This window comes from Mustela putorius, unplaced genomic scaffold, assembly GCF_011764305.1.
Source record: "Mustela putorius furo isolate JIRA1106 unplaced genomic scaffold, ASM1176430v1.1 tig00000145_pilon_pilon_pilon, whole genome shotgun sequence".
NCBI lineage: Eukaryota > Metazoa > Chordata > Mammalia > Carnivora > Mustelidae > Mustela > Mustela putorius.
Genome location: NW_025421294.1, coordinates 28,012,721 through 28,039,500, shown reverse-complemented (window position 1 = coordinate 28,039,500; position 26,780 = coordinate 28,012,721). Strand labels below are relative to the sequence as shown.

The following is a 26,780-nucleotide window of genomic DNA, read 5'->3' as shown; positions in this document are numbered from 1 at the left end:
AATAAAAATAAAACAAACAAAACAAAAACAGACACATTAAAAGCTACGCAGACGACCAAATCAAACAGAAACAAAAGACAGCAAGTTGGACGCTGGGAAAGGGCAGTCAATTTGGCATTTGTGACGAGCAAAGCAGAGAATTCGCTTCAGTTTGTGGCATCCCAGGCTGAGGGTCAAGATCTGATTGGGAAGTAATTTTGCAAAAACGGATTAAAATTTGAAGACCACACATAACCCATCAAAGCAATTCAACTAAATGGCCATGAAGAACAACCCCCTCCCCACCACCTCCAATGCACTTTGCGCCGACCCCCTTTCCCTGACCAGGATAGGAGGAAGGAGCGCTCCTAGCCATCTTACCTAGACTACTCCTGGCCCCTGCAAGGCCAGCATGGGAGCACAGGGTCTCTCCCAGGGGCCAAACTGACTGAAACTTTCTGGCATGTCCAGCAAGCAGAGAACACCTGTCTCCCAGACCTGACATGGGGATGGATGCCCACCCTGAGGGCTCTGCTGATGCCCCGTGCAGCCAGCCTGCACTCCTCCCCCTGGCCCTGACCTGGCCACAGGTCCTTGTCTTCTGTTCTGAGGGGGTTTTCCATAACTTATTTCCTAGCGGACTCTACCTGCCTTTTCTAAAACCAGATGGCCTGGGCCCTGGAGGCAGGGAGCAGGACAAATTCTTGTTAGGTGCCAACACCTGGGACACAGACCCACACACCCCTTTCTAGGAGAAACCAGATTTCTGAGCCACTCGTTTAAAACCCACATGGATTCCAATTCACAGTCCCCAGCCACAACAAGCCAAGGGCTGGACATTGGGCCGGGGCTGGAAACAAATGCAAAGCAGGGAGCAAATTCACACAGCAGAGGGGAATGTGGGCTAGTGTCCTCCCTGGGGACAGGCAGGGGATCATCTCTGGCAGGAGCATCTGCAGATAGGGTGGGGAGGGTACTAATAAGCAAGATGAGGGAGACTATAGAAAGGAGGAGGGTCTATCCCAAAGCAGAAGACAGGCCTTAGGCATAAGAACTAGCATTCAATTCCCAAATGTCTGGCTTTGTCCCCCCTGGCCTCCCCCAGGGAGGTCAGAAGTTTCTTTTCCTTAGATGTGTCTATGCCTCTGTGCTTGTGTGTCCTAGGGGATGTGTGTGTTGGTAGATACATGCCTGAGTCTGTGCCTGTAATGGGGCTGGAGTGACAGTAAGACAGATCCTGTGGGTGTGGGTGCATGCTGGGGAGGGGGAGTACAGTTTTAGAGGTGGGGAGAATGCCAAGGCCACAAGGCAGCACCGCAGAGCCAACAGCTTCCTATGCGCTGCACGGCCTTAACCACAGGGCAAGGAAAAGAGGGCCTGGACACACATGTTCCCAAACATTCCAAGAAGAAATGGGGGTCCAAGGAGCCCAAGGATGATAAAAATGGAGTCACTTGCTTCGTTCCTCAGTTGACAAGACAGAGGGTACCTGACACAGGCCAGGGACATGGGGAAACAGGGATGGACGAGATTCCACAGTATGATGCGGTGCGGGATGCTGAATGAAGTGGGGTAGAGGAGGGAGATCCCCAGGAGCCAGGGCATCTAAACTCTAGCTAAGAGTGTGGAAAAGAGCCTCCAAAAAAAGCCAAGGAAAAATGACTCAGAGTTGCCCCCACCTGGCCAAGAACTTGACTGCACTCCTGGAGGCTGGGAAAAGCCTCCTTGCCCTCCCCAGTCCTTTTCTTACCAAATCTAACTTGAAGGGCAGCCCATCTATGGTGCAGGATCCCCAGAGCCCCTCAGGGAGCTGCTGTCCTTCCTTCCACCAGGCAGTGAGCATCCTGCCCAAGGGGTCAGGGCTGCTGGGACTCAAGCGTCTGCTGCCCTCCATCAACACCTACCAGCCCACACGGGTCCCATATCCACTGTCTCAGAGACTGAGGGGGGATGCAGAAACCACAGGAGCTTCTGGAATCTGGAAATGCTGACATTCCCAGGCCCTGCCCCTCTCCAGGCCGGAAAGCCCTTCCCTGAGACCTCTACTCCCTCTCAGGGGCCACACCCTGCCTGTTTGGCTCAGTCTTCACCAGCCCAGCTCTGAAGGGGCTGCAGAAGGGGAGAGAGAGGGAGAAAGAGAGAGAAGAGAAAGAGAGAGAGAGAAGGGGAGAGGTGAGGGGGGGGTAGCAAGGGGTCCCTTGTGCACGACAGAGAGCACATAGATACCTGGTATCCTGAGATCTCTAGCTCACCCGTGAGAAGGAAAGGAAGGTAGGCAAGAATGAGGTGGGAACGCAGAGGGGAAGGAGAGCTAAGCAGTGAACAGGTGAGCATGGGCGAGAACCAAAGTCAACCAAAGGCACCAAGAGTAGGATGAAGTGGGCACCCAGAAGGAAAAAGAGCCCATGTGGACAGGGGGCCCACCACCTACTTCTTCTTGTCCTTGTCCTTCCTCAGAGGCTGCTGGGAGGTGGCATGCAAGGCCTGGGACTGCAGGGCCTCCACCGCGGCCTTCCTGCGGTTGAAGGCGTTGGTCTCCTCCTCCAGTTCCCGTCGCTTTTCCTCCACCTTGCGCTTCTCCTCCTGGTGGACCCGCTTGAGGTGCTCAAACTTCTCGTGGAGCTGGGAGCAGAAGTGGGGGAGCTTGGGCTTCATGGGGACCCTGCCAGTCCCCGCCCTCCCTCACCTGGCCTCACCACAAACCCGAGCCCGCACACACCTCCCTCTCTTTCTCCTTCAGCTCCAGCTCCGTCTCCTTCACTTTGTTGACAAACATCTGCCTCATCTCTTCCTCCTTCCTCTGCAGCTCACTCAGGAACTCCTTGCGCTTGGCCTCGTAGGTCTCTTGCAGGCTGCAGAAACCCGAAGAGAGAAGGCCAAGGGTGGGACAGCAGCAGGCTGGGGTGGGGCAGAGCCAGAGAAGGGGGATCGCATGGGCATGGGGCAGGGAGTGATGGCAATGCTGGGGCCCCATATGCTGGCTCCCTGGCTCACAAGACCCCAGGCATGACCCCAGGCATAGATGCCAGCATGGCTGTGGAGACAGGCTCCCTCTTGGAGCAGGCTGTCACCTGAAGGGCTGGCTGTCGCCATCGCTGTCCTGGAAACCCATCTCCTCCAGCTTGCAGCGCCGGTAGAGCTCATAGTGCCGACTGTGGGTCTGCTCTCGGAGGTCCTCCATGTTCACTCTGATCAGCATTTCCCGCAGCTTCACAAAATCGCAGTGGTTCTCATTCTCCACTGAAAGCACAGGGCATGTGGGCCATCAGGTGGGCATGCAGACAGCCACCGGGAGGAAAGGACACAGGACAGTGGTCGAAGTGTTACAGGCAGACTCCGGAGGCAGGACGGGCAAGAGATGGTCCTAGGGAGGACACGGGACAGAGGCTGCGGGCAGGAAGGACAGGACACTACATCTGGGCCCCCAAAAGCAGATGTGCTCTCCCCACCACACTTACCCTGCACCACACCCCAAGGGTACTGCCGTGCTCGGACCAGCTTGTTCCCCACCTTCACCTCCTCGGTGCTGCCCACCACAGCAAAGGGCAAGTGTGCCTGGAAAGGAGCCCAAGGATGGCTCAGCACTGGGCTGACAAACTAGTGGACAGACCCTGTCCTGGGCCCCAGGGAGGGGTGGCCAGACCTGAACAAGGCCTGGCCAGGGCTCACTTCCTGGCTCTCTTTTGGAGAAGTATCCTAGAGCCTCCAAATAGGGGAGTAGGCTGAACCTGCACCCCCCTTCTCATGTTCGAGGGGTCCTTTCAGCCCTTGGGCTCCCCGGGGACCAACAGAGGCTCCCTCACAGGACCTGAAAATCTGGCTTTCTTCCAAGCTTCCAAGCCCTGGCATCTGGCCTGCTTTATTCCTCCAGGTTTCTACTCCTGCCCAGAATCCTTATCTTGTGAAACTTAAACTCAGGGAAGGCTCAGCACCAGTCCAATACCCAATTCCTCCCATCTCCTGGCCACAGGACATAAGGTCTGCTGGGTCCCGGGTGCCCATCCGTCTTTCCTGGAGAAGCTAAGGCTGGAATCCTGGGAAACTAGAGCCTCTAGGGCTGTGTGTCACAGATTTGTGCTGGCTCCAAGCCCTCTGGCCCTGAAGCCAGTGCCCAATGCTCACATTCATAACTGCGTTAATCTCAGCAACAGCCTCGTCATCAGTGGGAAACTGGTAGATCTGAACCCCATTGCTGACCAGCTCGCCCATGATCTTGATCTTGAACTTGTGGAGCTCACTCTTGGAAATAGTGTCAGCCTTGGCAATGATGGGAATAATGTTCACCTGTCAGGATCAGTGGAGAGGGGCAGCAGGTTAGTTCTCCCTGACTGTGGACAGCCCTGCCCAGGCCCCATCCCTGGGCAGAAGGGTAGGAGGCCAGAGAGATGATGGAGCTGCTCCCATGGGTAGTCCCAGCCTGAACCCAGCCACCAGGGGCTTTCTAATGAGTGGTTACAATCACCTATGGTCCTTCTTATGGTGGTTCCCCCAAACCACCATTGAACCCCAAAATTAGTCCTCTGGGCAAACTCGGCTTTGACCTGAGAATAAAAATCAATTCAGCTAAGAGGAAGGGGCTCAGGCCCAGGAGACAGAGCTCTAGAGAAAGAGCCAAGTGAGGGGAACCCACTGGAGCAGAAGGGACAAATGCAAGAGAAGATAGAAAAACGACCAACCCATGGGCCTATCTGTAGGCCCCTAAGCAACAGAGCCCCTGACAGGGACACAGTGGGCAGTCACACCATAGCCCCCAACTCTGGGGAGGACCAGGAAGCCCAGGGAATAAGTCTGGGGTGGGAAGGTGCATACCTTGCTGTCTAGCTTCTTCATGGTCACCAGATCCAGGGACTTGAGGGAGTGCCCTGTGGGCGTGATGAAGTAGAGGCAGACGTGGATCCTCGTGTCATGGTAGTCGAAGAGGGAGCGGCGGATCTTCAGCTCCTCCTGTAGGTAGTTTTCAAACTGCGCATCGATGTAGTCAACTATGGGCCTGTAACTAGAGACAGCTCCATCACCCAGGAGGCAGGCTCTGAGCTGCAGGGTGAGAGGCTGCCCACCAGCCTTCCCTCTGTGAGGACAAGTGGCTTCTGCCTGATGGTCCCTGTCTGGGGACAGCTGGCCAACCCTGTCTCCTAACCTCCAAAGGGGTCCTCAGGACCTCAGGTATTCCCAGAGAGGCCTTCCTCCGGCCCCCATGAGCTGTGAGGCTGGCTGATTTACATGGGGGCAGCTTGGAATGAAGAGCTCTGGGGCAGAGTGTTAGAACCAAGACTGCCATGGCGGGGAGTGGGGGGGACGGGGGGGAGGGGGAAAGCCTAGGTGGGGCCGCCTTTCCCGCCTCTTGCCTCTCATCCTTATTGATCTGATCCCCGAAGCCCACAGCATCCACAATAGTCAGCTTGAGGTGCACATTGCTCTCTTGGAGATCATAGGTCTGAGGCCGCAGGCGCACACACTCCTCATGATGACTGGCTTCCTCAGTCTCGAAGGTCGTGTTGAAGAGCGTGTTCATCAGTGTGGACTTGCCGATGCCAGTCTCCCCTGGGGAGCAAGGAGTGGAGGACAGGGGGTGTCAAAGGCTGGAGCTGGGGCTACCCCTGGCTGTTGACTAGGATGGTGGGGCTCAGGCATCCTCAGCTTCCACACAAGAGAGGGGGGCAGGCCTCTAAATCCACGCCTCACTGTCCCCACCCCTAGGAACTGTCGTCCCTTCTAGGTGACCTCAAATATAACGTGTGGAAGCAAGGGCCTGAAGGCTGACTCAGTCATAAGCTATGGCTATGAGGGTAGCTGTGAGAGCCACTGTACAGTAGCTCTGCTGGCCTCAGTGGGCCCAGTCACCTGCTCTGCACATCATCCTTCCTGGGCCCGGGCTTGTCATGGGCCTAGCAGGACTGGGGTGTGAAGCCACCAGGGGCCTCCTGATCCATCTAGCTTTATCCGGCTCAGGACAGGCTGCTCCCTGAGGCACACCAACAGCCCGGCAGATGCCAGGGCATAGGCACCTGTGGAGGATCTGGCAGAGCTCTTTGTGCCCACTGGGAGCCTGAGGTCTTGAGGCTCAAGGAACCTCCCGGAGCCTCCCCATTCAGGGCTCTGTTTGTTCAGATGCGCGCTGGAGCTCTTATCACATTATAGTGTAATAGAAGGGGAGTCTCATTTACCTCAGTGTCCTTGACACACAGTAGGAATGACAGCAAATGTTTTTAACACAAACACACAAATCTACACCGCTGTGATAAACAGTCTGAGTTTACAAAGCACATTCACATGTCTAATTTTATTCACTCTTCAAGTGAGTCAGGCCCCCAAGTCCTGTCCTTCACCCTGGCAAAGACACCAGTCAAAGCCTCACCCTGACCCCAGAGAGTCTGTCTGGGAGGTCCGTGGTAGCTCCACAGGTGGACAGGGCAGCAGCGTCCCATCTCCTGGATGGCTCCTGTCCCCCCCACCATCTGAGGCCATCCCCGGCCAGACCATGACACATACCCACACAAAGGATGTTAAAGCTGAAGCCCTGTGTGACCGACTTGCTGACCAGCTGGTCCGGGAGGCTGTCGAAGCCCACGTGGCCCCCAAGGGAGAGGCTCCGAGGCTCTGGCTCTGCATTCTGCCAACAGAGAAACGGAGCAAGGCAGTGAGCCCACTGGGGAACAGGGGCCATGTGGGGAGAGGCCAAACCCCAGTGACACCCCCACATCTGAATTCTCAGCAAATCTCAGTACACTGTGTTAGCTCACCAGAGCTCCAACTCCAGAAGGAGCTTCCAGAGAGGAAGCCCAGTGCCCCTCAGGATGCCAAATTCCACCCCAGGAAAGGGCTTTCACGCCCGCCTCCTCTCTGCCTGGGCCTGGGGTGTCTTCTAGCACAGAGGGCGCAAGGAACCATCTACCCTAGTTGCAACCCCTGAGGGTTATCCTGTCCTCCTGCCCAAAAGGAGGCCCCAGACAGTCCCCAGATCTTTTTTTTTTTTTTTTAATTTTTATTTATTTATTTGACAGACAGAGATCACGAGCAGGCCAAGAGGCAAGCAGAGAGAGAGGAGGAAGCAGGCTCCCTGATGAGCAGAGAGCCCGATGCGGGGCTCGATCCCAGGACCCCAGGATCATGATCCGAGCCGAAGGCAGAGGCCCAACCCACTGAGCCACCCAAGCACCCCCGTCCCCAGATCTTAAATAAAGATTTCAAGAGGCCAAGACTAGAGAGCGTGTATGTTCCCGCAGCTCTCTCCCAGACCTCAGACACTCTGACTAAAAGCAGGACTCAGGCAGAGACAGGCCTGGCCTGATCCCTTCACACTAGGTCTCTGTCAGAGGGCCCCCTCCCCCAACCAATGGGCCGGACTCACAGTTATGTACGTGCACCCCTTGCTCCCCACCCACCCAAGCAACAAGTGCAGAAATGGTCCCTGTTAACAGTGCCAGGGGTCTCAGGGCTAGGCTCTGAGGCACTGTGACTGAGGCCTTACCCCTCCTGCCTCAGTGGTGCTCTCTAGGGACTCCCAGGCTCTAGCTCATGCCACCCTCCCACCCACACTCCAGCCCTGGTAGTTTAGACAGAGGATTCTGAATGAGAATATGGAGGCCCAGCCTCAGGAGAGAGATAGACAGCAGGTCCCGAGTGAGCTGGGGCTACTGGAGCTGGCGCACAGCACTATAAAAAGAAACCACCAGGACCCAAAGCAGAGGGTCAAAGTCAGATTCCAATTTGTGCAGATGACTTCTCCACTTCCCTGGGAATGGCGATAGAATGCTGTACTCCAAGGGAAGGTTCCCAGGCCCAGCCTTTCCAGCGTTAGCCCTCGTGAGGGCAGGCCTCAGACGGCTCCATGTTGGGCAGAAACACATCTGCTCTATTTCTGACCCCCTCAGGCCTGGCTGCCCAGTAGAAAGACCACAGCCAGGAAAGGCAAAGGGTGCGAGTTCCATCCCACAGCTCCAGAGGGGAGGAAACGGAGCTACTGATCAGCAGGACGGTGGCAGCTCTCATGCTGATGTGGACACCAGACAGTGGACCCTGGCTGCCTGCCCTCCAACAGAGGGATCTGCTCAGCTCCTGAGTCTGCCCTGATTTCTAAGTAGCCATAGCCTGTTGCCTCAGCCTGAACCCCTCTGGCCATTCTCTCCTCCCAACCAAAGCCCTCTGGCACAAACACTCAACCAGCCCTCCTTGACTGATGATGTCCATCCCTCTCCCCTCCCCCACACCCTGGCTCAGTCCCTGCAGCCTTTCACTGCTGACAGCCAGGTGTGTGTACTGGCAGCCTAGACTCCACGTGCACCCTCTGGGCACTTGTACAATCTCTTCCAACAAGTCAGGGTTACCCCAACACCTGTTCTCTGATAACCCTCTCTCCACAGAGCCTCTGTTCTTACAGCTGACCCTTCCTTTCTCCATCTCCTCCATCCCCAGGGGATCACGTTACCACCTCCCCACTCAAGCCTAGGCTCCCCACAGGACTGCAAACATAACCCAACAGAGAGGCCCCAAAGGCAGCTTCCTCTCACTGGCGCCGACATCAGAAACAATAAAGAGAGCATAGGATGTCCTGGGTCAGGTCCAAACCCCCCAGCATGGCATTTGAGGACCTTCACAGTCTGAGGCCTTCCTCACAGACTCAGCCAGTTTAACTCTGAATTCATTCATCCAACCCGCCCCTTTCTCTGAGCTCCACAGTTCTTTCTCCCTTTCCCCGTCACCTGCTCCAACCAAGCCCATACTTACATCCCACACCCCTCCCTTGGCTATGACCTTGTTTCCTTCCACTATGCGTTGTCCTTTCTTTATGAAAGGCTCTTCTTTATGGCTCTTCCATAAGTTCCTCGAGGCTGGCTGCAGGCTGGAGGAGGTCAGGCTTTCTGCTCTTCACACCCTCCCACCAGCATGCCCAACATGCCGCACAACACCGCCATTTATAAGCCACTGAACGCTGCCTTCAGCAGCATAAGGGGCATCTGCGCACCTCACACAGAGCTGCATTGTGCAGTCCCGGTTCCACCTGCTCATCGCAGCTTCAGGATCAAATGGAGGACAGAACGGTTAGTCTAGAGTGTTTTTCTTTTCAGGCGAGATTGAAAATCTCCAAAATTTCAGGCGTGCTGTGCTTGCAGAGAAGGCTCTGTGTTTATTCATCCTCTTCTTCCAAGGGTGACACAATCAGGATGCAATCCAACATCCTGTAGCCTGCCGCCAAAACCCACCCAGCCTGCGGCATCTGGAAACCGCGCACGCGCACTGCGCCACAGAGGACCTGCACGGGAACAGAAGCCATCCCATTTCTGAGTTTCCCCACTCTCTCACAGGTCCAGGCTCCTAAGGCTAAAAGCAGCACAAGGAGGGTCTCACATAAGCCCACCTATCCTTGCTCGGCTAGCCCCGGCTGCCTTCGCCCACACAACTCCCAGCTCTCTCTGGAGAAGTGTGTGGAGTCCGAGGAGGTGCTTGTCACCAGACTGTTGCCCAGGCTGCACTCCATCACTCCAGGGACCACAGACCGGGGGCAGTCAACGCCTGCTCAGGAGCCTCAGGGCCCACGGGAGTGTCGATCTCAAGGGCATGCGTGCACACGCACATGCACAAACACAGAAAAAGGGCCACTGATCCTGAGGAGGACAGACTGGTGTTCTCTGGTCTTGGGAGACTGATCTGACTTCCTAGCTCTACTGTGCTGTGACTCTCACTCATGCCAACCTCTCTGATCTTATATTTGGCATCAACAACATGGGATCCAAGGCGCACCACTCACTCCAAGGTGCCTGAACGGGGTGTCTCTGCTGACCCAGCCTCGAAGGAGGCAGCAGCCCCCAAAGCATCACCAGCATGTCTCAGCTAACACAACTCTGAAAGAAACTTCAGATCTCCCGACAGCTGCCTGCCGACCCTGTGGAAAGCTCTGCAATGAGCAGGTAAGACCTCAGCTCCCCCTCTCTAAGGGTGGGTCCTAATAGCCACCTAAGAGCCACTGTGCTGAGCCAATCAGCACGATCCCATGACTGGCTCAGAAATAGGCAAGTGACCCAAACTAAACCTGCATGACCCCCTTGCAACCATGAGGGGAGCCAGCATCAGGATGGCGGTGCCAGGAAAACCACAGAAGAGAGAAAGCCAGTTTCCACCCCACTTCCGGGCTTTTCCCTGGACCCCTGGCCACACCTGCCCTTTACTGCCTCAGCTGGCTGAGTGGACTTATCCCATACTCGCAAATGAGAACATCCTGAACATCCTGCTAGGGTTTCCAGAGTGATACTCACCAAGGAACAGAGAAAGCAAGGAAAAGTAAGGACAGGAGGAAAGAGTGTGCAAAGTAAAACATCTCAGTGTTTACAGCCAAAGAAAGGAAGAGATGTGGGGCCCCTGGGTGGCTCAGTGGGTTAAAGCCTTTGCCTTCGGCTCAGGTCATGATTCCAGGGTCCTGAGATCAAGCCCGCATCAGGTTCTCTGCTCAGCAGGGAGCCTGCTTCCCCCCCTCTCTCTGCCTGCTTCTCTGCCTACTTGTGATCTCTGTCTGTCAAATAAATAAATAAAAATCTTTAATAAAAAAAAATAAAGATAGATAGAAAGCGATGTCAAATGATGACCCAACACCTCCTGGTCCACTCTGTGTGAACTAAGCCAAGTGGCTTACAGGCTCCCACATAGTCCCTCCCACCCTGTGCAGCAGACACCATTACTATCCCCATTTTACAGGTAAGGAAAATGAGGTGCATGGGTGCTTAGAGAACAAATCAGGCAGAGCCAGGAATTGAGAGTAGCCAAGCCCTGGCCCCAAACCCCTGGCCACACTGCCTGCCCCGTTCTCCCAAGGCTCCATACCCTGTCATTCAGTCACTCGGCACACGCGCACGGGGCCCAGCTGCTGCGTGTGCCAGGCACTGGGATGGCTGCCAAGGAAAAAATGAGGACACCGGATCCCAGACCTCAGTGGCTCAGTAGAACACAGTTTAAATTCAAAGGGCTAGAGAGTCTAGGCAGGTAATGTCAACGGGTGAAGAGGAAAAAGCAGAGTCTTAACAAGGACAACACTAGCTGACTGCTATCACAAGCTTACCACATACAGCTAAGTGTCATTTTGTCCATGCATCAGCCCTGTGAAGTAGGCCCACCATCTCACCTCCATCAAACAGATGAGACAACTGAGGCTCCCAGAGATTCAGTAACTTGCCCACGACCATACTGCTCAGGAGGGTGAAGCCAGGATCTGAACAGAGACAGGATGACAGCAAAGGCCCCGCTTCCAGCCACATCACTCCCCAGCCTGCTGGCTGTAAGACCTGCTGACCTGGCTGAGTGTGGGGTCACCTAGGGAAAAGTGGGAACACCAGGGAACTGCAGAGGCTGTGCTCAGTCCACAACCACTGTGGTGCTGCAACTCCAGCCAAATGTGGGAATGAGGGCCCAATGCTGCTAAATCCAAGAACTTATCAAAAGAATCCACATATCTAGATTTTTTACATGCAATCCCCTCATTTTTAAAGGTTGGCCACCAATACAAATTGAGAATGCCATGGGGCCCAACACAACCCGGGTTTGTATCCAGTTGTACCCGGTCCGTGTCCTAACAATCCTCAACACTGTGTCTGGTAGGAGAGTGAGCTAGAAGGACAGCACACACATGTCTCCTCTCTTGGGACTCAGAGTCCAGCAGGACAGAACTCCACAGGAGAAGCCTTCAGCTAGACAGCTCAGCTCAGACCCTGCTGAGGAGCAGGCCCAGCTTCTGGTCCCTGGCATGCTGGCTCAGGGGGTCTAACTGTTCTCAAAGCTCCAGAACAGAGAGTTGGCAGCTCTGAGCTCTGCACACACAATGGCCAACTCCACAGAGCCATTATCCCCTTCTAATCACTAACAAGCTTTTGGCTCCTGAGCCAGGCCCCAAGCTTCTGTGTCATCATTTCTTTGGCACATCAAAGTCAACAACAAAAATAACAACTGCTCAAGCCCGCTGTCCTCCATGCCTGGCCGTCCAGAACGAAGTAGAGAATGGCATTCTGTTATGCAGCCCAGTGGATAACTAGGACGTCATTTTCCTGACCAGGAAATGCTCTGTCTGAGCTTTTGGACCAGCCCTGATTGCCAGTCAAAAGGAGCTACTCCTTTCACCAAGATGAGAGGTGGGTTTTGGGGAGAAACCATGCCTAATAGCTCAGCCACACAAAAACATGATTTTATCCTGAAGAAATTAGAAATCTACTGAATGTCTGAACCAACAGAGCCAAAGGTGTGGGTAAATAGGTCAAACGTCCCAAACTACATTGGTCATTGGGATAGAAGGAGAAATGGTACCCAAATGTACAGGTGTTTGGCTCCTGAATCCTGGACAAAGAGAACTCCCCACCCTAGGCCTTCCAAAGAGTTCTCCAGGGCCTTGGTCTTCAGACAACTCTTCTCCACCATGCTCCCAGGCCTAGAACCCATTGGTATGAACACCTGCCAGGCAAATAGGAAGCCCACTCCTAAGAAGAGGCCCAGCCCAGGGAAGTTCTATTAATGCTGAGCACTGGACCCCGGAGTCATTGCCCCACTGGGAGCCTTCTCCACCCATGTTCCTAGCACAAACCACCCTACCCCCAGCTCTAACTACTCTAAGCAGTCTGGGCCTTAAATAGCCAGAGCAGAGGCTGCTGGCCAGAACCCATGGTCATAGCGCAACTGTCCTTGAGTCTGAGAGGAATCCTAGGAATTTTCCCAGGAAAGGCTTAGGCTCACATCCCAGGAATCTACAACAAGTCTCAAAGCCCAGGTCAAAGGTTACGGGAAATAACCAAAGGGATGTGTGCAGGAGGGAGGGGAGGAGAATGTTGCTCTCCTGGGCCAGGAGGGAAGGACAGAGGCAGGATTCACCTATCCATAATCAAGAAAGAACCTGTGAGAGAGACACAAAAGTGTCTCTCTCTTGGGACGCCTGGGTGGCTCAGTTGGTTAAGCGGCTGCCTTTGGCTCAGGTCATGATCCCAGCGTCCTGGGATCGAGTCCCATATTGGGCTCCCTGCTTGGCAGGGAGCCTGCTTCTCCCTCTGCCTCTGCCTGCCACTCTGTCTGCCTGTGCTTGCTCTTGCTTCTCTCTCTATGACAAATAAATAAATAAAAATCTTTAAAAAAAAAAAAGTGTCTCTCTCCTAACACTGCAACAAACACCCTAAAAACCTGGGGAGAAGACACGAGCAGGGATCAACCTGCATGGTATACCAGTGCGGTGACCACGATGGCACTATGGCAGCTAGGTCCCAGGAGGAGGCCACCATCCCCTCCTCCCTCCTGGGAAGTGAAGGGACTTAAGGAGCAAAACTACCCCCAGAAGCCTAAGGCCACCCCACGCCCCTTCCCCTATATCTGTTCTCTCTGCTTCCCTGTCTTACCACCAGGCACTTTCCTCCCTTTTCATGTACACAGAAAACGAGGACTGCCATTTAGCAATATAGGATAGTTTGTTTCACACTTCTGTCAAAATAAGGTTTTTAAGAAGCCAGGCACAGTTACCAGTCTCTAGGTCCAAGCAGCTCACCCCACGCCTAGGACACAACACTTTCTTGGGCTTTGTGGTGCTGTCTGAGAAGGAGCAGTCCTTTCCACCATGGAGCAGATGAGAAAGATGCTCTGGGCCTCAGAAGACACTGGAAACCCATGTGTTCATACTTTCCCACTTGGCTTAGGCACTCCGGCGACAGTCCCCACTGCTTTGCAGCAGGTCTGGACATCACTCAAGGAAACAGAGTGTGTTCCACAGTGAATGAGACTCTACGCTAGGATGGGGGGAGGCGGGCAATGAAGGTGACCCTCCCCCTCTCCAGTCCCAGGATGGATGCCGGCGCTGGGAAGGGGTGGAAAAATGCAGGGGCACCAGCATGGGCCAGTGAAGGCTCAGGGCTGCAGTACTGTAATTCTGCTGCTTGCCCCATTCAGCCCAGCCCCGGGCAAAGTATCAGATTCACACACTGGCCCCACAGCCACGTCTGGGATGTGGACTTGGATTCATACCCATAGCCTCACTGGAATCCTGGGCCCCAGATGGCCCAAGCCCATGAGGCCGCCCAAAGAGTAGCTGGCACCAGCAATCTGAAACAGGTCCTTATTCCCTCCTCCCCTGGCTCTACCCCTCTAACATGGCTTCCAGGATAGGGACCAAGAATTGCCTAGAAGCCACATGTCCTGAGGAGGAGAATATCTAATTTCCCCTAAGACCACAAAGGGCCATTAAAGTAAAGATACAACCGAGATGCCCCTTGCCCTATCTTCCACCACCTCTTCCCAGCCATGGTTCCTCATGTAAGTCCTGAGGATACAGATGGTTCCAGCAAAGAATTCCGACTCTAGTGTGATGGCATGCTGCCCTTGGAAAATATCCCCTCCCCAACCAGATGCGTTTCCCTCCTGCCTTCAATTCCACATCTGGCTGTCTGGGCAATCTTGTGCCTTGGGGGCTGTGCCTGGGGATCCCAAGACCTGTGCTGGCAGTGCAGGGGCAGAAAGGCTGGAGAGGCTGCAGGGGAGACACAGAGGCCAGCCAGCCCTCAGGCCCTTTGCTCTGTCATCCTGCAGCTGCTTTCTTCTGGTAGCTGGACCCAAGCCACAGAAACATTCATGGTAGTTAATGCCCCAAATACATACCTCCACCTCACCCATCTTAGAGCCCAAAACTCAGAGGTCTTCACCCCCTTTCTCATCTCAAGTGTCACTCCTCAGGCCTAAACTTACCAATGACCAGCGTCTGCAGCCTCACCCAACTGCAGGCTACTGGCCATCAACAATCTGATGGGCACAAAACATCCAGAGCCCACCCTGACATCCAGTCGGGTCTGGGGTCCTGGCCTCCATACGCTCTCCCATCTTATCGGCACTGTAATTGGGCTCCCTCTTGCCACCTTCTCTTTTCCTACCCTAGTCAGTCCCTTATCACGTGTTCCCTTGGATCACCAGTGCCTCCCCACTCTGACCCATTACAAACAAGATCCTAGGCAGACCTCCCTAAAGCTGGCAGCCATAGCAAGGCAAGATGCCCATGAGGGAGGCGGGGCAGAGCTGCAGCCTGGCAGGTGGTGCTCACTTGCGACCTCTCAACACCAGCAGGCACTGACAACTTCACAGATGTCCTTGCTCAGCTCTTGTCTCTCTCTCTCTCAAAAAGCCTCCGGAAGACCATTCCTGGCCATTTTTATAGGACAGGGAGATACTACTCCATGACAGAGCCCTGTTGCACGAGAGAGTTGCCTCCCACACACCCCTTCCTACCAGTTTTTGCTTTAGGGAGGGAATAGGCACTCCCTGGATAGCCTGCTTCTTGGGGAAGTGTCAAGATTACAGGGGTGACAACGGAAGTGACAGATGGCGCTGGGGATAAAGCAGAGATGGTGGGGAGGGGGGGTGGTGGTGGTGGTGACTGGCTGGGAGGAATGCCAGGCGTGACGCTGCCATGCTGCACGCTTCTTCCCTCTCCCCCTCACAGCTGCACTTTCTCCTGGCTCTAAAGCCTCCCTCACCAGAGTTTGAACCCTGCCCCATGAGATTCAGACAGAAGAAACACAGGAGATGGCCCTGGGGGACAAGAAACTTTGGGACCCACGAAGGAGTTGGTAGGGGGTGGAAGAAGATAGCAAGAGTGCACAGGAGTCTGGCTGCTCAAGGAAGACAAAAAGCACCAGAAACTCCTCAGAGGGCTGTCCCAGACATGCACATCCAGGAGATGTCAACCCGAACCCCACGACTGATGTAGGGTTGAGCGGAGCCTAGTCCAGATGTAAAGGCTGCCAAGCCTATTTACATCATGCTGTGTGGGGAACAGGAACCCAGCACATACTGACCTCAAGGTACAACTCTGTATACTCATCTAAGCTCCAGGGTGGGACAGTCTTTAGGCCAGCTGCCTGACCACCAAGCAAGCCTGGGGGGCGGGGTGGAGGGGGGCGTGCAGGGAGTGTAGACCTGCCAAAGCTCCATCAAATCATAGCCTCATGGCCAATGCTTAATACCAAAGTCAACCCTGAGGCTGGAGAGACACCTAACCATATCTCTAAACACGCCGTAGACTGCAATTAACCTTCCACAAACTCTTTGAAGAATATTAGTATGGTTGGGCCCATTTTATAGCAAGATAGAAAAAGAAATTACTTTCCCAGGATGACAAGCCAGGAGAGAAGAATGGAGTCCAGACTTCTAAATTCAGGCCAAACCCCACCCAAGGTCTCCACCCAAATTCAACCCTATGCAAATCCTCCCAAGGAGGCAGATGGCTCAGAGCATGGAGGCTGTGGAAGGCGTTCCTCTAACCAGCTTAACCTGGCACTGTAACCAAAGGCTCTGAGCTCAGGCCATATGACCATACCTGAGTCAGTCCCCTCTCTGTGCCTTGCCCCACCAAGGAAGTAATACCCCAGATCCTCACAGAAATGCGAACACAGGAATCTGAGGATAAGGGCCTTGCCACACCACCTCCTGGCAGTGCCATCAGGCCTCTCAGCTCAGAGTCTGAGGACCATCTCTGGGCATGCAGTGATGGGAACCCCAGGGAGCATACTGTGTAACTCCTCTTGCACTGCCTTCTTACACAGAGGGCCAGTGTCCACATTCACTCAGGCACTAGGTATCCTGCCTGCATCATTTATTGAATCCTTACCCCATGCCAGACACTGCTCCAGTACCTCACCTGGATTCTCCTATTGAATCCCTCCAATAAGCCTTGGAGGAAGATATTATTTTTATCCCAATACACAGAGAAGAACACTGAGGAGTTAACTAACGTGCTCAAGGTCACATGGCCAATAAGTAGTAGTCTAAGATTCATATGGGGCAGTCTGATTCTGGTTACTCTACATACCGTTCCCACCAGCAAGACCAACTGTTAGAGCAACCTCCGGCCACAGACAAGACTCAGACATAACTTTATGGTCAGCTGGGCGCAGAAAATGTACACAGACACGCATGCATAGATGTGCAAACATTCACTGATCTCTTGGCCTCAGCTAATCAGCAGGTCTCTTAGGATTCAGGGACTGCCCTCTTTGGGTACATAAACTCCAATTCACAGTGCAGGTGTGAGGTAAACCTAATTCAGCTCCTCCTGTATTTAAACTTACTTGACTGACACAGAGCCCCCTCCTCAATGGGAATAAAACACCTCAGTCTAGAAATTATGAAACCAAAAGCTCCTGATTCAGTTGTGCATATTTCCAAAGTAGACCAACAAATGTATTTTCAGATTAAAGGGTAAATTTACATACATAAATTCAGATGATAGTATTTATAGCATTAATTACATAAGTCCTAGCTCCTTAATTTAGCCCCAGAACCAATTTCTTATCAGACACATATTCAACATTTCCCCCCTCCCCCCTATCAGCCCCGGGGCCCTCCCTCCCCCCTTCCCGCCCGACCAGGGCCTCACATGCTGGCAAGAGGACACAGCTCCCTTCACTGTCACAGCCCGGCCTCCCAGACACACCCAGATGCAGCCTTAGACACCAGGGGACAGGCAGACATAATCCCCAAAGGGCTCCCCTCCCCCAGGTGAATTATAAACATCTTCAGGAAGTTGGCTATTAGTGGGCTCGGCCCCACAGAGACCCCCCCGCAGAAACCACCCGAGCCGGTACCCCTGCAGAAGGCAAACCCAGACTGAGGCCCAAACAAACATCCACTTGGCTGAATCTAGAATCGCTCGTTCCCGGGGGAATGGCTGCCTCAGACAGGATCACTGAGGCGGGACCTGCGTGGAATCGCCCCCAGGGTCTGGGCGCTTAGGTGGGGAGTGGGGATGGGAGACGAGCGTTTAAAAAAGGCAAAAAGCAGGCCCAAGGTCTTCAGGATCCAAGTCTGCAACTACTCGGGGCTCATCTGAAGGACTCCCTCGGATCCTTTTGGGCTTCATCCTCCTAGGCTGTGCCCATCCAACAGCACCTGCGCGGCTAGGACTCTCCCCAGCAGTGCAAAAACACCCAGGGAGATGTGGGGGTCCGGAGGATCCGGGATCCCACCCCCCCGCTCCGGCTCCTGAGGCCCCACAGTCCGTCCTAGCACCTGGCCTGAACCAGGCAGGTATTTATTTGCTCCTTCCCGCGAAGGGGGTCTACCTCTCGCGCGCCCAAAGAAGGCGCCCCCACCCGACGCCCCGGGACCCCAGGCTAGCGCAGCGAAGAGCCCGCTCGGGTGTCCCCAAGCCAGCCTGGCGTCGAGGCCCGGCCGCTTGGAACTGACAGCCCGCCTGGCGCCCCCCGCCAGCTGCAGGGCGGCCCCCTCCCCGCGCCCCGCTTCTCCAGCGCGCGCCGCGGCCCAGCAGGGCCCTCACCGAGAAGCGTTCCAGGTCAGTGGCCGCCATGGCGAGCTCCGCACCGGGCGGGCGAGCCGGGGCGAGCACCCGGGCCGCGACGGGGACCAGCCGGCTGCGGGACGCGCTCCGCCCGGGCGGCTGCGGCTGAATGGATCCAATATGGCCACTTCCTGGAAACTCCCCTTGGCGGCGGCGGCGGGAGAAGTCGCGGAGCCGCCCCCGCCCCCGCCCGCGGGACCGGCCTCCCCGCCCGGCCCCGCCACGAGCGCAGCCAGAGCCGGGCTTGGACCGCCGGGGGTCTCCGCTGCGAGGCGGGAGGTGCAAGCTGCGGGGCCTGCTGGGACTTGTAGTCCGCGAGTTGGGGGGCCGGGAGGGCAGTGCCTGGGGGGCCAAGGGCCAGTGCGCGTCTCTCTGGGAAGCTGGGGCCAAGCCCGGATGGTCGTGACAGGGCTCCGCGCGCTAGGAAGCCACTTCCATGGCGAAGAGAATGGGGCACGGCGAGCGCCTAGGGGTTCCCCGCCAAGGCGCCTCCACCCCGTCGGAGCCTGCAAATGCGCTGGGACCACCGGACAGAGTGTCGACGGGCTACTTGCTGCCCATCGGGGACAGGAGAGGCCGCCTGAGCCTCGTGTGCCCTTGCCCTGGGCCCCACCTGATGCTCCCATCGGAGCCAGGGCGGGACCCGGGGCGGGACCCGCGAGTCCGGCCCGGCGGCCTTCCCGGGAAGAGACCAGCCTTCAGCTCCTGCGAATTGACTTCTTGCGCAAGGAATGCGCAGGATGCTTATTTCACCTCCACGGCCAAGGCACCAGATTGCAAATTGTCATCACCCTGCTTGTTCCAGGGATTTGGGGGAGACGTCCTAATGGAATCTGGGCCCTGTGCAAAGAGAATAACGATCCCAATGCATGCGCATTCTCTCTGCTAACCTCGCTCCTCAAAATGTGCACAAATCTCAGAAAAAGACCACTTCTGCCAAAGCCAATGGCTTCAGCAAGCAAAATCCACCTCCAACTCTAAAACTGCCCTTTTTTTCTTACCCTTCCCTCTGCCTTTCTTTCTCTTTGAAAATATGGCAGGGTTTGCCTCCTGCTCCTCCACTGGCCTCATCTCTGTCTGTCCACCTTCCATACCTTCTCCTCATCACTCTAATATCTTTCTGAGAAAAAACCAGGCCTCTCCCTCCTGCTCAGAAACTTGTGCTGGCTCAAGGTACCCAAAGACCATATCTGGACTTGGCACATCTGGATTTAAAAGGAGCCCCTTTCCTGCCCTTCCACTGGCTTGTTGGTAGGTAGGTGACCTTCTTACCCTGAAATGGCTTTCTCTTCTCTTCTAGACAAACGGTAGCTTGTCACTGAAGTGAACTGGTTCCACTGGTCCTTTTGGACTCAATGTATTCACTTTGTTCCTCTCTATCATGGTGTTTCATATGCTATATAGTAGTTATCTACAAGAAATAGGCAAAGCAGTGGTAAAGTGAGTTGGACCAATGGCAAACCTCCTGTGTTGGAATTCTGCCCCCAATCCCTTGATAACTTTTTAACTTTACACAATTAACTGTTCGTCTTTTTCCTCATGCTAAAAATAAGAAGTAGAGTACCTCTCTTAAAGGATTAAATGAGACAAAATAAGGAAAGGGCTTTAAATTATACTTGAAATAAAATGCTTAATAAAATCTCTCTCTCTAGACTATAAAGGCTTTGGGGCGCATGACTGGATCAGTCGGTGGAGACTGAAGTTCCTGATCTCTGGGTTGTGAGTTTGAGTTCCACATTACAGGTAGAGATTAGTTAGAAATAAAACCTTAGGGGTCCCTCGGTGGTGGCTCTGTTGGTTAAACATCTGCCTTCAGCTCAGGTCATGATCCCAGGGTCCTGGGATTGAGCCCCACATCGGGCTCCCTGCTCAGCTTCTCCCTCTGCCTGCCACTCCCCCTACTTACGTGCGCTCTCTCTCTCTCTCTCTGTCAAATAAATAAATAAAATCTTTTAAAAAATCAAATAAAATATTAGAAAAATAGAAAGACTATAAAGGCCTTAATGTCAGAGTACAGATGGACAGACACACAGAGAGAGAAAGAGATGGAGATGAATGTTGAATTGACCATGCTAGACCATATTTGCTCTTTCCTTTTTTCCTCCATAACTGGCAGAATTTCTGTTACAAATGCCATTTTCTGCCTTACAACTCTCTGAAATCGGCCCTAAATTTTTTTTCTTAAAAGATCATTTATTTATTTATTTGAGAGAGATTGAGTGTGAGAGAGAATGAGAGAGAGAGAAGGAGCAGTGGGGAAAGGCAGAGAGAGAAAGAAGCAGACTTCAGCTGAGCGGGAAGCCTGGTGCAGGGCTTGATCCCAGGACCGGGAGATCATGAGCTGAGCCTAAGGCAGACACTGAACCTACTGAGCCACCCAGGAGCTCCCTAAATTATCTTTAAAATGATCTTTTTTCCCTAGTTGGTCATGTTTCATAATGTCTGCTTCTAGTAGTCCCAGCTGATGGCTGTGAGAAGGTAAAATCCAAATTACAGCTGACTTCCTTCTCTTGGGATATGTTAACTTTACTACTCGAATTTATACCTACTCCCAAATCCTAAATTTCTTTTTCTTGCTTTCTTCTTCTTCTTTCCCTTCCCCTTCTTCATCTTCTTCCTCTTCTCTCTTCCTCTCCTCCTCGTCCTCCCTCTCCACTCTCTCCACTTCCTTCCCCTTCCCTCCAATGCTAATACTGGTCAAAACTACTGAAGGAGTAAGTTACCTGTTCGTGGGGGGGGGGGGGGCAGGCAGCACCTGAGTGGCTCAGTTGTTAAGCGTCTGCCTTTGGCTCAGATCTGACTGAGCCCGGCTCTGGCTCAGGTCGTGATCCCAGAGTCCTGGAATCCCTACTCTGCTGGAAGTCTGCTTTCCCTCTTCCACTCCCCTTGCTTGTGTTGCCTCCCTCTCTCGCTGTGTGTCTTTCTGTCAGATAAACAAAATCTTAAAAAAAAAAAAAAAAAAAAAGGAGGTTCCTGTGGGGACACAAAGGTGAATGCAACAATCCTTTCTCACACAAAAAGCAAAGTGTTATTTCTTATGGCAACATTTTCATGTGTTCCCGATACATGCAGGAGAAGTTCATAGATACTAAACACACACACACACACACACACACAGTGACCCCACAGTTAAATAAATAACTGCATGTATGAATGCTGAGTTCCACACAGGAAAAAAAAAAAAGTAATTTCTGTAGAAGTTCTCAGGTCTTTTGAGAAGCTAATATGCATTGTCACTATGTGAGAGGTAAAGGGAATGAATATGCAGTTCTCCTCAAATTTAGTTGACCACCCCTCTGCTCCCACCCCCCATACGCATCCAGCACTACACTGAACTTGAACATGTCAGACTTCACTGTTGCTTATCTTTTACATTTGTTTCGTAGTTTCCTGTGTCATACAAAAAGTTTAAAAAGTTGGCATTGTAAAGTTTACCTGTTGTTTCCTTTATGATTTTCACCATAAAACCTCTTTTTAAAAAATACTTCCCTCTCTGAAATTCATAAAGATACTCCCTTTGTATTTTCTTATAAAGTGTTTTTACGGCACCTGGGTGGCTTAGTCAGTTGGGCATCTGCCTTCAGCCTAGGTCATGGTCCTGGAGTCCTGGGATCGAGTTCCATATCAGGATCCCTGCTCAGCAGGGAGTCGGCTTCTCCCTCTGCCCTTCACCCTGCTTGTACTCTCTCTCAAATAAATAAAAATCTTTTAAAAAAAAAGTATTTTTAAGATTTTTGTCACATTTAGATGCATCAGTGATTTGTTTATTCATGTGCCAAGCCAATTGCTTTGTTTTTCCCCACTGATGTACAGTGCAAATAGCATCATAGCCTAGATTTCTATATGTGTATGGGTAGGTCTGTGGGTCAGTTAGAATTTGGTTCCATTCTTCCTCAAGATAGAAGCTTCTTTAAAATTATTTATTTATTTATTTATCTGTGAGGGAGAGAGAGAGAGTGCACAAGCAGGGGAAGCAGCAGGCAGAGGGAGAAGTGGACTCCCAGCTAAGGAGGGAGCCCAATGTGAGACTCAATTCTAGGACCCTAGGACCCATGACTTGAGCCAGAGGCAGAGGCTTCACCAACCGAGCCATCCAGGCATCCCAAAATAGAAGTTTCTTCTTCACGCGCTAATCCACAAAGGCAGTCTAGGTGATGTGACATTCTACGTACCTTCTGTGTCCCTTTGCTTTGCAAGGTCTTGACCTCATGGTCCCATATAGTGATATCTGCATTCCAGACAGCAGGAGGGAATGAAAGTGATAAAGAGAAAATGAGCAGGTACTCTCCAATAAGCCAAAAGCTGCCGCATGGTATGTATGCCTATATCCTATCAGCCAGAACCCCAGTTGGGAAACAGGGTCTGTATACTGGTCATCAAGTATATGCTAAAAAGTCTATAAAATGTGAAGAGAGTAGACACTGGGAAATAGCAAGTTTTTTTTTCTTTCTTTCAGTGAGGAGCCAGAGAACATTTTGTTTCTAATATTTAAAATTTTTGTATTCATAGATGTATCAGAAAATTAAAATATTAAAAAGTGACAAGCAAAAAAAATAATCAGCTGTATACGACCTTTCAGAATCGACCATAGAAATAGCCATAACATCACATCATTCCAGAAAACTTTCTGTGCATAAAGATAGGAGGGAAGGTCACAGAGCTTCTTCATAAGAACTGGACCATACTACAGATGCTATTTGAATTCAAAGTATTACATTTAATTCTACTTGAAACTGAAGGAAGAGTGAACCTTCAAGTAATGTTTCTTGACCACAAGAGACATTACTCGTTGAAGGGTACCTCTGAGGGTAAACAAAAATGGTGAAAAACATTAAGATATTCAGTCATTTTTAAAAAAAATAACAATTTCACATGTCGGCATGCAAAGGCATCTTAGCTCTTATGATTCTTTCCATTTTTCCATCTCCCTTACTTATATTGTAGTCATTACATCCTCCGGGTTTATGAGAAATGTATCTGTTCTATAAAAACATAATTGCAAAAAAAATAAAAATAAAAAAACCAAAACATAATTGCATAGTTACTTGGTATAGGATCTAGATTTAAATTAATTCCAACCTTTTTATCAAGGCTTCTCCATTTGCAAGCTCTTTATTTCAATTTAGCTCTTCGTGGACTGAGTTTCATCGTTACCTTATTTCATCAAGAAGGGTTTTGGATGTTTAAGAATGTCTGCCTGTTGACTTTACATTGGAACCAGATTTTGGCTGATGGTAATGTTCTCAGGTCTCCCCTTCTTTCGCATAGAATATGGTAGGTGTTGCACTTTTTTCTCTGGAAGAAATCTGAGACAAGTCTGAATTTTCCTCCTTGTAGATGACCTCTTTTTCCTGCTTGTATGCCTAAAGGAGTCACTTTCCATCACTTTTTTTTAGTTCAACAATTTAACTAAGACATGTCTTAGTATTAAACATTCTGAATCAAGCTTTTCTGGAAATCATGGGTCTTTCAATCTGCAATTTACATTTTTCCTGTATTAGACACTCTCCTTTGGCTCTGTTTTTGTTGTTGTTGTTGTTGTTTTAATTTTCCTCCTTCAAGGATACTAACAAATCCTTATACTGGATCATCTTTGTATGTACCCCATTTCTATTAATTCCAGTTTCTTAAATCTCTTTACCTCTGTTTAGCTGCCTCAATTCAGTAATGTAAGTTTCGGTGTGGTTAGTTGCCTCTCTTGTTCGTTCTAAGTTATCTGTTCTAACATGATGCTGTTTTTGTCCTCAATTTGTTTCCTTGCTATCAATTCTCATTTTATCACCCTATCTTTGAGCCTTCAGTTATTAAATTCATGTTCTTATTGTTTTCTCTGTGAAGCAATTGAAAGCAATTTCCTTTGGTCGGGGCAGGGTGGGGTGACGAGGGTGTTGAGGAACCTTTGCCTTTTGCTTACTGTTTTCCCTCTACTTATTAATTATGAGCTGCCATGTGTTTGCCTCCATTTCTTTTCATCTGATTTGGTGGCTCCATCCAGACTTACCTTCTGCTGCTGTAACGTGATGGCAGGAGAGAAGAACTCATTGACTATGTCCTTACTCTTTGAGATCAGTCTGTTTTTCCCTCTGAGCTAAGTGAGAGGCAGAGTGTTTGGATTGTGTACACTTTTTGGTAGTCAGAAGTGGAGGAGGGGAAAGAGGAAAGCTCAGTTGAAGCAGAGGGCAGCCCTTGTGGGAATGCGTGCGTGTGCGACTGTCCTGAGGTTCTGGTTAACGTCCTGCACAAGGCTCAGGTCATTTGATTGGGGACCGAGAGGGGGATCTTACATACTTTTTGTAAGGAAAGGGGAAACTCAGGTTTGTGTCAATTTCTCAAATTGGAGTGTTGTTCTAAGGGGTTTTCTTTCCATCAACTGAGTCAGCTCCATGGGTCATGCTCTCTGCTTCCCCTATTTCTCCCCAGCACACTTTTTAATATGGTTCATTCAGAAGAGGAAGAATACGAGGGCATGACTCACATCTGTTTCCTTCCAGATTCAGGAGCACTAGGGAGAATGTTCAGGATTATGTTCATTTCTAGGGGTTCAGGACAGGGGAGGGAGCAGAAATGTTCTATGCCACTCCATGTCATCTTTTGTATCTTTCTCTGGATGTCAAATTTGAAGTTTATTGTATTGGTTACTGATAGTAAATTTCCCCTGTGGTTTTGTCTACTGTCTTTTGTTAGGGATTGAGAAAGAGAAATTCTATGAGGAAGCTTTAATCCACTATCTATTTCTAGAAGTGTCCATATACATTTTTTAAACTGTGTTTGCTGGAGTGCCTGGGTGGCTCAGTCAGTTAAGCACCTGACTCTTGATTTCCTCAGGTTCATGATCTCAGAGTTGTGACATTGAGCCCTGCGTCCGGGCTCCATGTTCAGTGGGGAGTTTGCTTGGGATTCTCTCTCTCTCATCCTCTGCCCCTCCTTGTTTGTGCTCTCGCTCTCTCTCTCGCTCTCTCTCTCTCTCAAATAAATCTTTAAAATGAAACCATAAAACGGTGTTAGCTATCACTTGCTTTGTAGATCTGACTTGAGTCAGTGACTATGAAACAATGCAAAGTCGACTGGGTCCTAGGCGCTGAGTTCCCAACTCCTGAGATAGGCAAACTTACACATTTTGTAGGATATGACTCTTAGAGCTAGATTTAGGAATTGAAGTCAGCTACCAGTACTGCCAGGTTGGAGCCTAGACCAGGAGTCCTGGCCTGATGGAGAAGCCATCCTGGAGAGAAGGGACAATGTTGACTCCTCCTTCCAGAAAGACTATCCAAAGTGGGATGTAGGAGCCGTGTGGCCCAAGGGCAAGCACCCAGCAGAAAGCAGGCCTTCCCTAGTCTCCTGGGTTTCCACAGTGGGACCTGCATGCTGCAGATGGGACAAGAAGCATTTCAGAACTTAGGCCCCCCTGCCTTCTGCCAGAACATCTGTCATAGACATCCTGTACACAAAGTACTCCAAATGCCTTGGAAAGCCTTGGAGATGAGCATCTTTGCCTCCCCTAGGGATCCCCGAGAGCATGGGTCCCTGGGTGTCCTGGGAGAGCCCTGAGACTCTGGTTTGTAGGGATACATCCAGGTTTTAGGGGGTCTGAAGCTTCTAGAATTTGGAAGGCTTTCTGTGAGAAAGAGAATACACAATTTTAAATACAAGATTAGGTATGGAAGTAATTATTTATTTAGAATGAGAAAGGAACGGAACTTGGAAAAGACCCACATGAGTGAGAGGCCTGGAAAGTTAAGTTTTGTGTGTTTCAGGAGGTCCAGGATGCCCTCAGTAAATGGCCCACAGGGACACCCACAGTTCCTCAGTCCCAGTCGCTAGGGATTCCTAAAGCAGTCCCTGCGGTCCAGAGCTGCCCGGTGGGGAAGACAGCCCACTCCAAACCTGGCTTGGAGGGCCCGAGGACAGGGCTCGATACCAACTTTACAAAGGGCTTCATAGACTTGTCAGAAGATCCTGCTCATGGCTCTGCCCCTACCCTCATCTCCCAACAGCCCATGGACTCCAGCCTCCCTGAGATGGAAGCATTTCTGCTCCTCCAAGGAGCTCCTTCTTGCAAACTACAGCCTGTGGACATGAAGGATGTAAAACATTCACACGGAGGAGAGACCAGCTGATGTGCAGCTAGCTGGCCTGCCCTTTTCAGCATGGTCTCTCTCTCTGAAGGCTGAACAGGTGAGAGGCAAGCAGGTGAGAAGTAGCCCCACCTCCAGACCCATCTGAGAAGCTAGGTTTGTTTGGGGAAATGTGACCTTCAAAGAGCATGAGGGATGTGGAGAGAAGACAAAAGCTTCCTGCTGGCCAAGGGACTCAAGGAAGCAAGCCACGAGGAAATGAGATAGTTAACTGGGGAGAAGCAAATCAGTCTGCAGAAGGATGGTTTTCAACCTGGGCCCAGAGGGGATGGGACGAGCAAAAGTGGGCAGAGGGGAAGGGGTCCAGTGAGAGGGGCTAGACACCCCTCCCTGCCAAAGACAGCTCCATTCCATTGGCCTCATACAGTGGG

The 26,780-nt window shown here is 51.8% G+C and overlaps 1 protein-coding gene across 8 annotated transcripts in view; it reads right to left on the bottom strand.

Annotated features, from left to right (window-relative positions):
- SEPTIN8 (septin 8) overlaps window positions 1-22,679 on the bottom strand; it is a 30,397-nt gene extending 7,718 nt beyond the window's left edge. For 2 of the 8 annotated variants that reach the window (XM_004744997.3, XM_013052511.2), the window contains exons 1-9: window positions 18,254-18,429; window positions 6,469-6,589; window positions 5,325-5,520; window positions 4,789-4,969; window positions 4,102-4,263; window positions 3,438-3,534; window positions 3,051-3,219; window positions 2,699-2,831; window positions 2,411-2,601 (exon numbers count right to left, since the gene is read on the bottom strand). In XM_004744997.3, the coding sequence (XP_004745054.1) occupies window positions 2,411-2,601; window positions 2,699-2,831; window positions 3,051-3,219; window positions 3,438-3,534; window positions 4,102-4,263; window positions 4,789-4,969; window positions 5,325-5,520; window positions 6,469-6,589; window positions 18,254-18,283 (1,280 nt within the window). In that variant the 5' untranslated portion in view covers window positions 18,284-18,429. Of the gene's footprint in view, window position 1; window positions 181-2,410; window positions 2,602-2,698; window positions 2,832-3,050; window positions 3,220-3,437; window positions 3,535-4,101; window positions 4,264-4,788; window positions 4,976-5,324; window positions 5,521-6,468; window positions 6,590-18,253; window positions 18,430-19,546; window positions 19,686-22,446 lie in introns of those variants that run through there. The other 6 variants (XM_045075517.1, XM_004745000.3, XM_004744996.3 and 3 more) reach the window with 6 other exon arrangements.
- Between the last annotated feature and the right edge of the window lie 4,101 nt (window positions 22,680-26,780).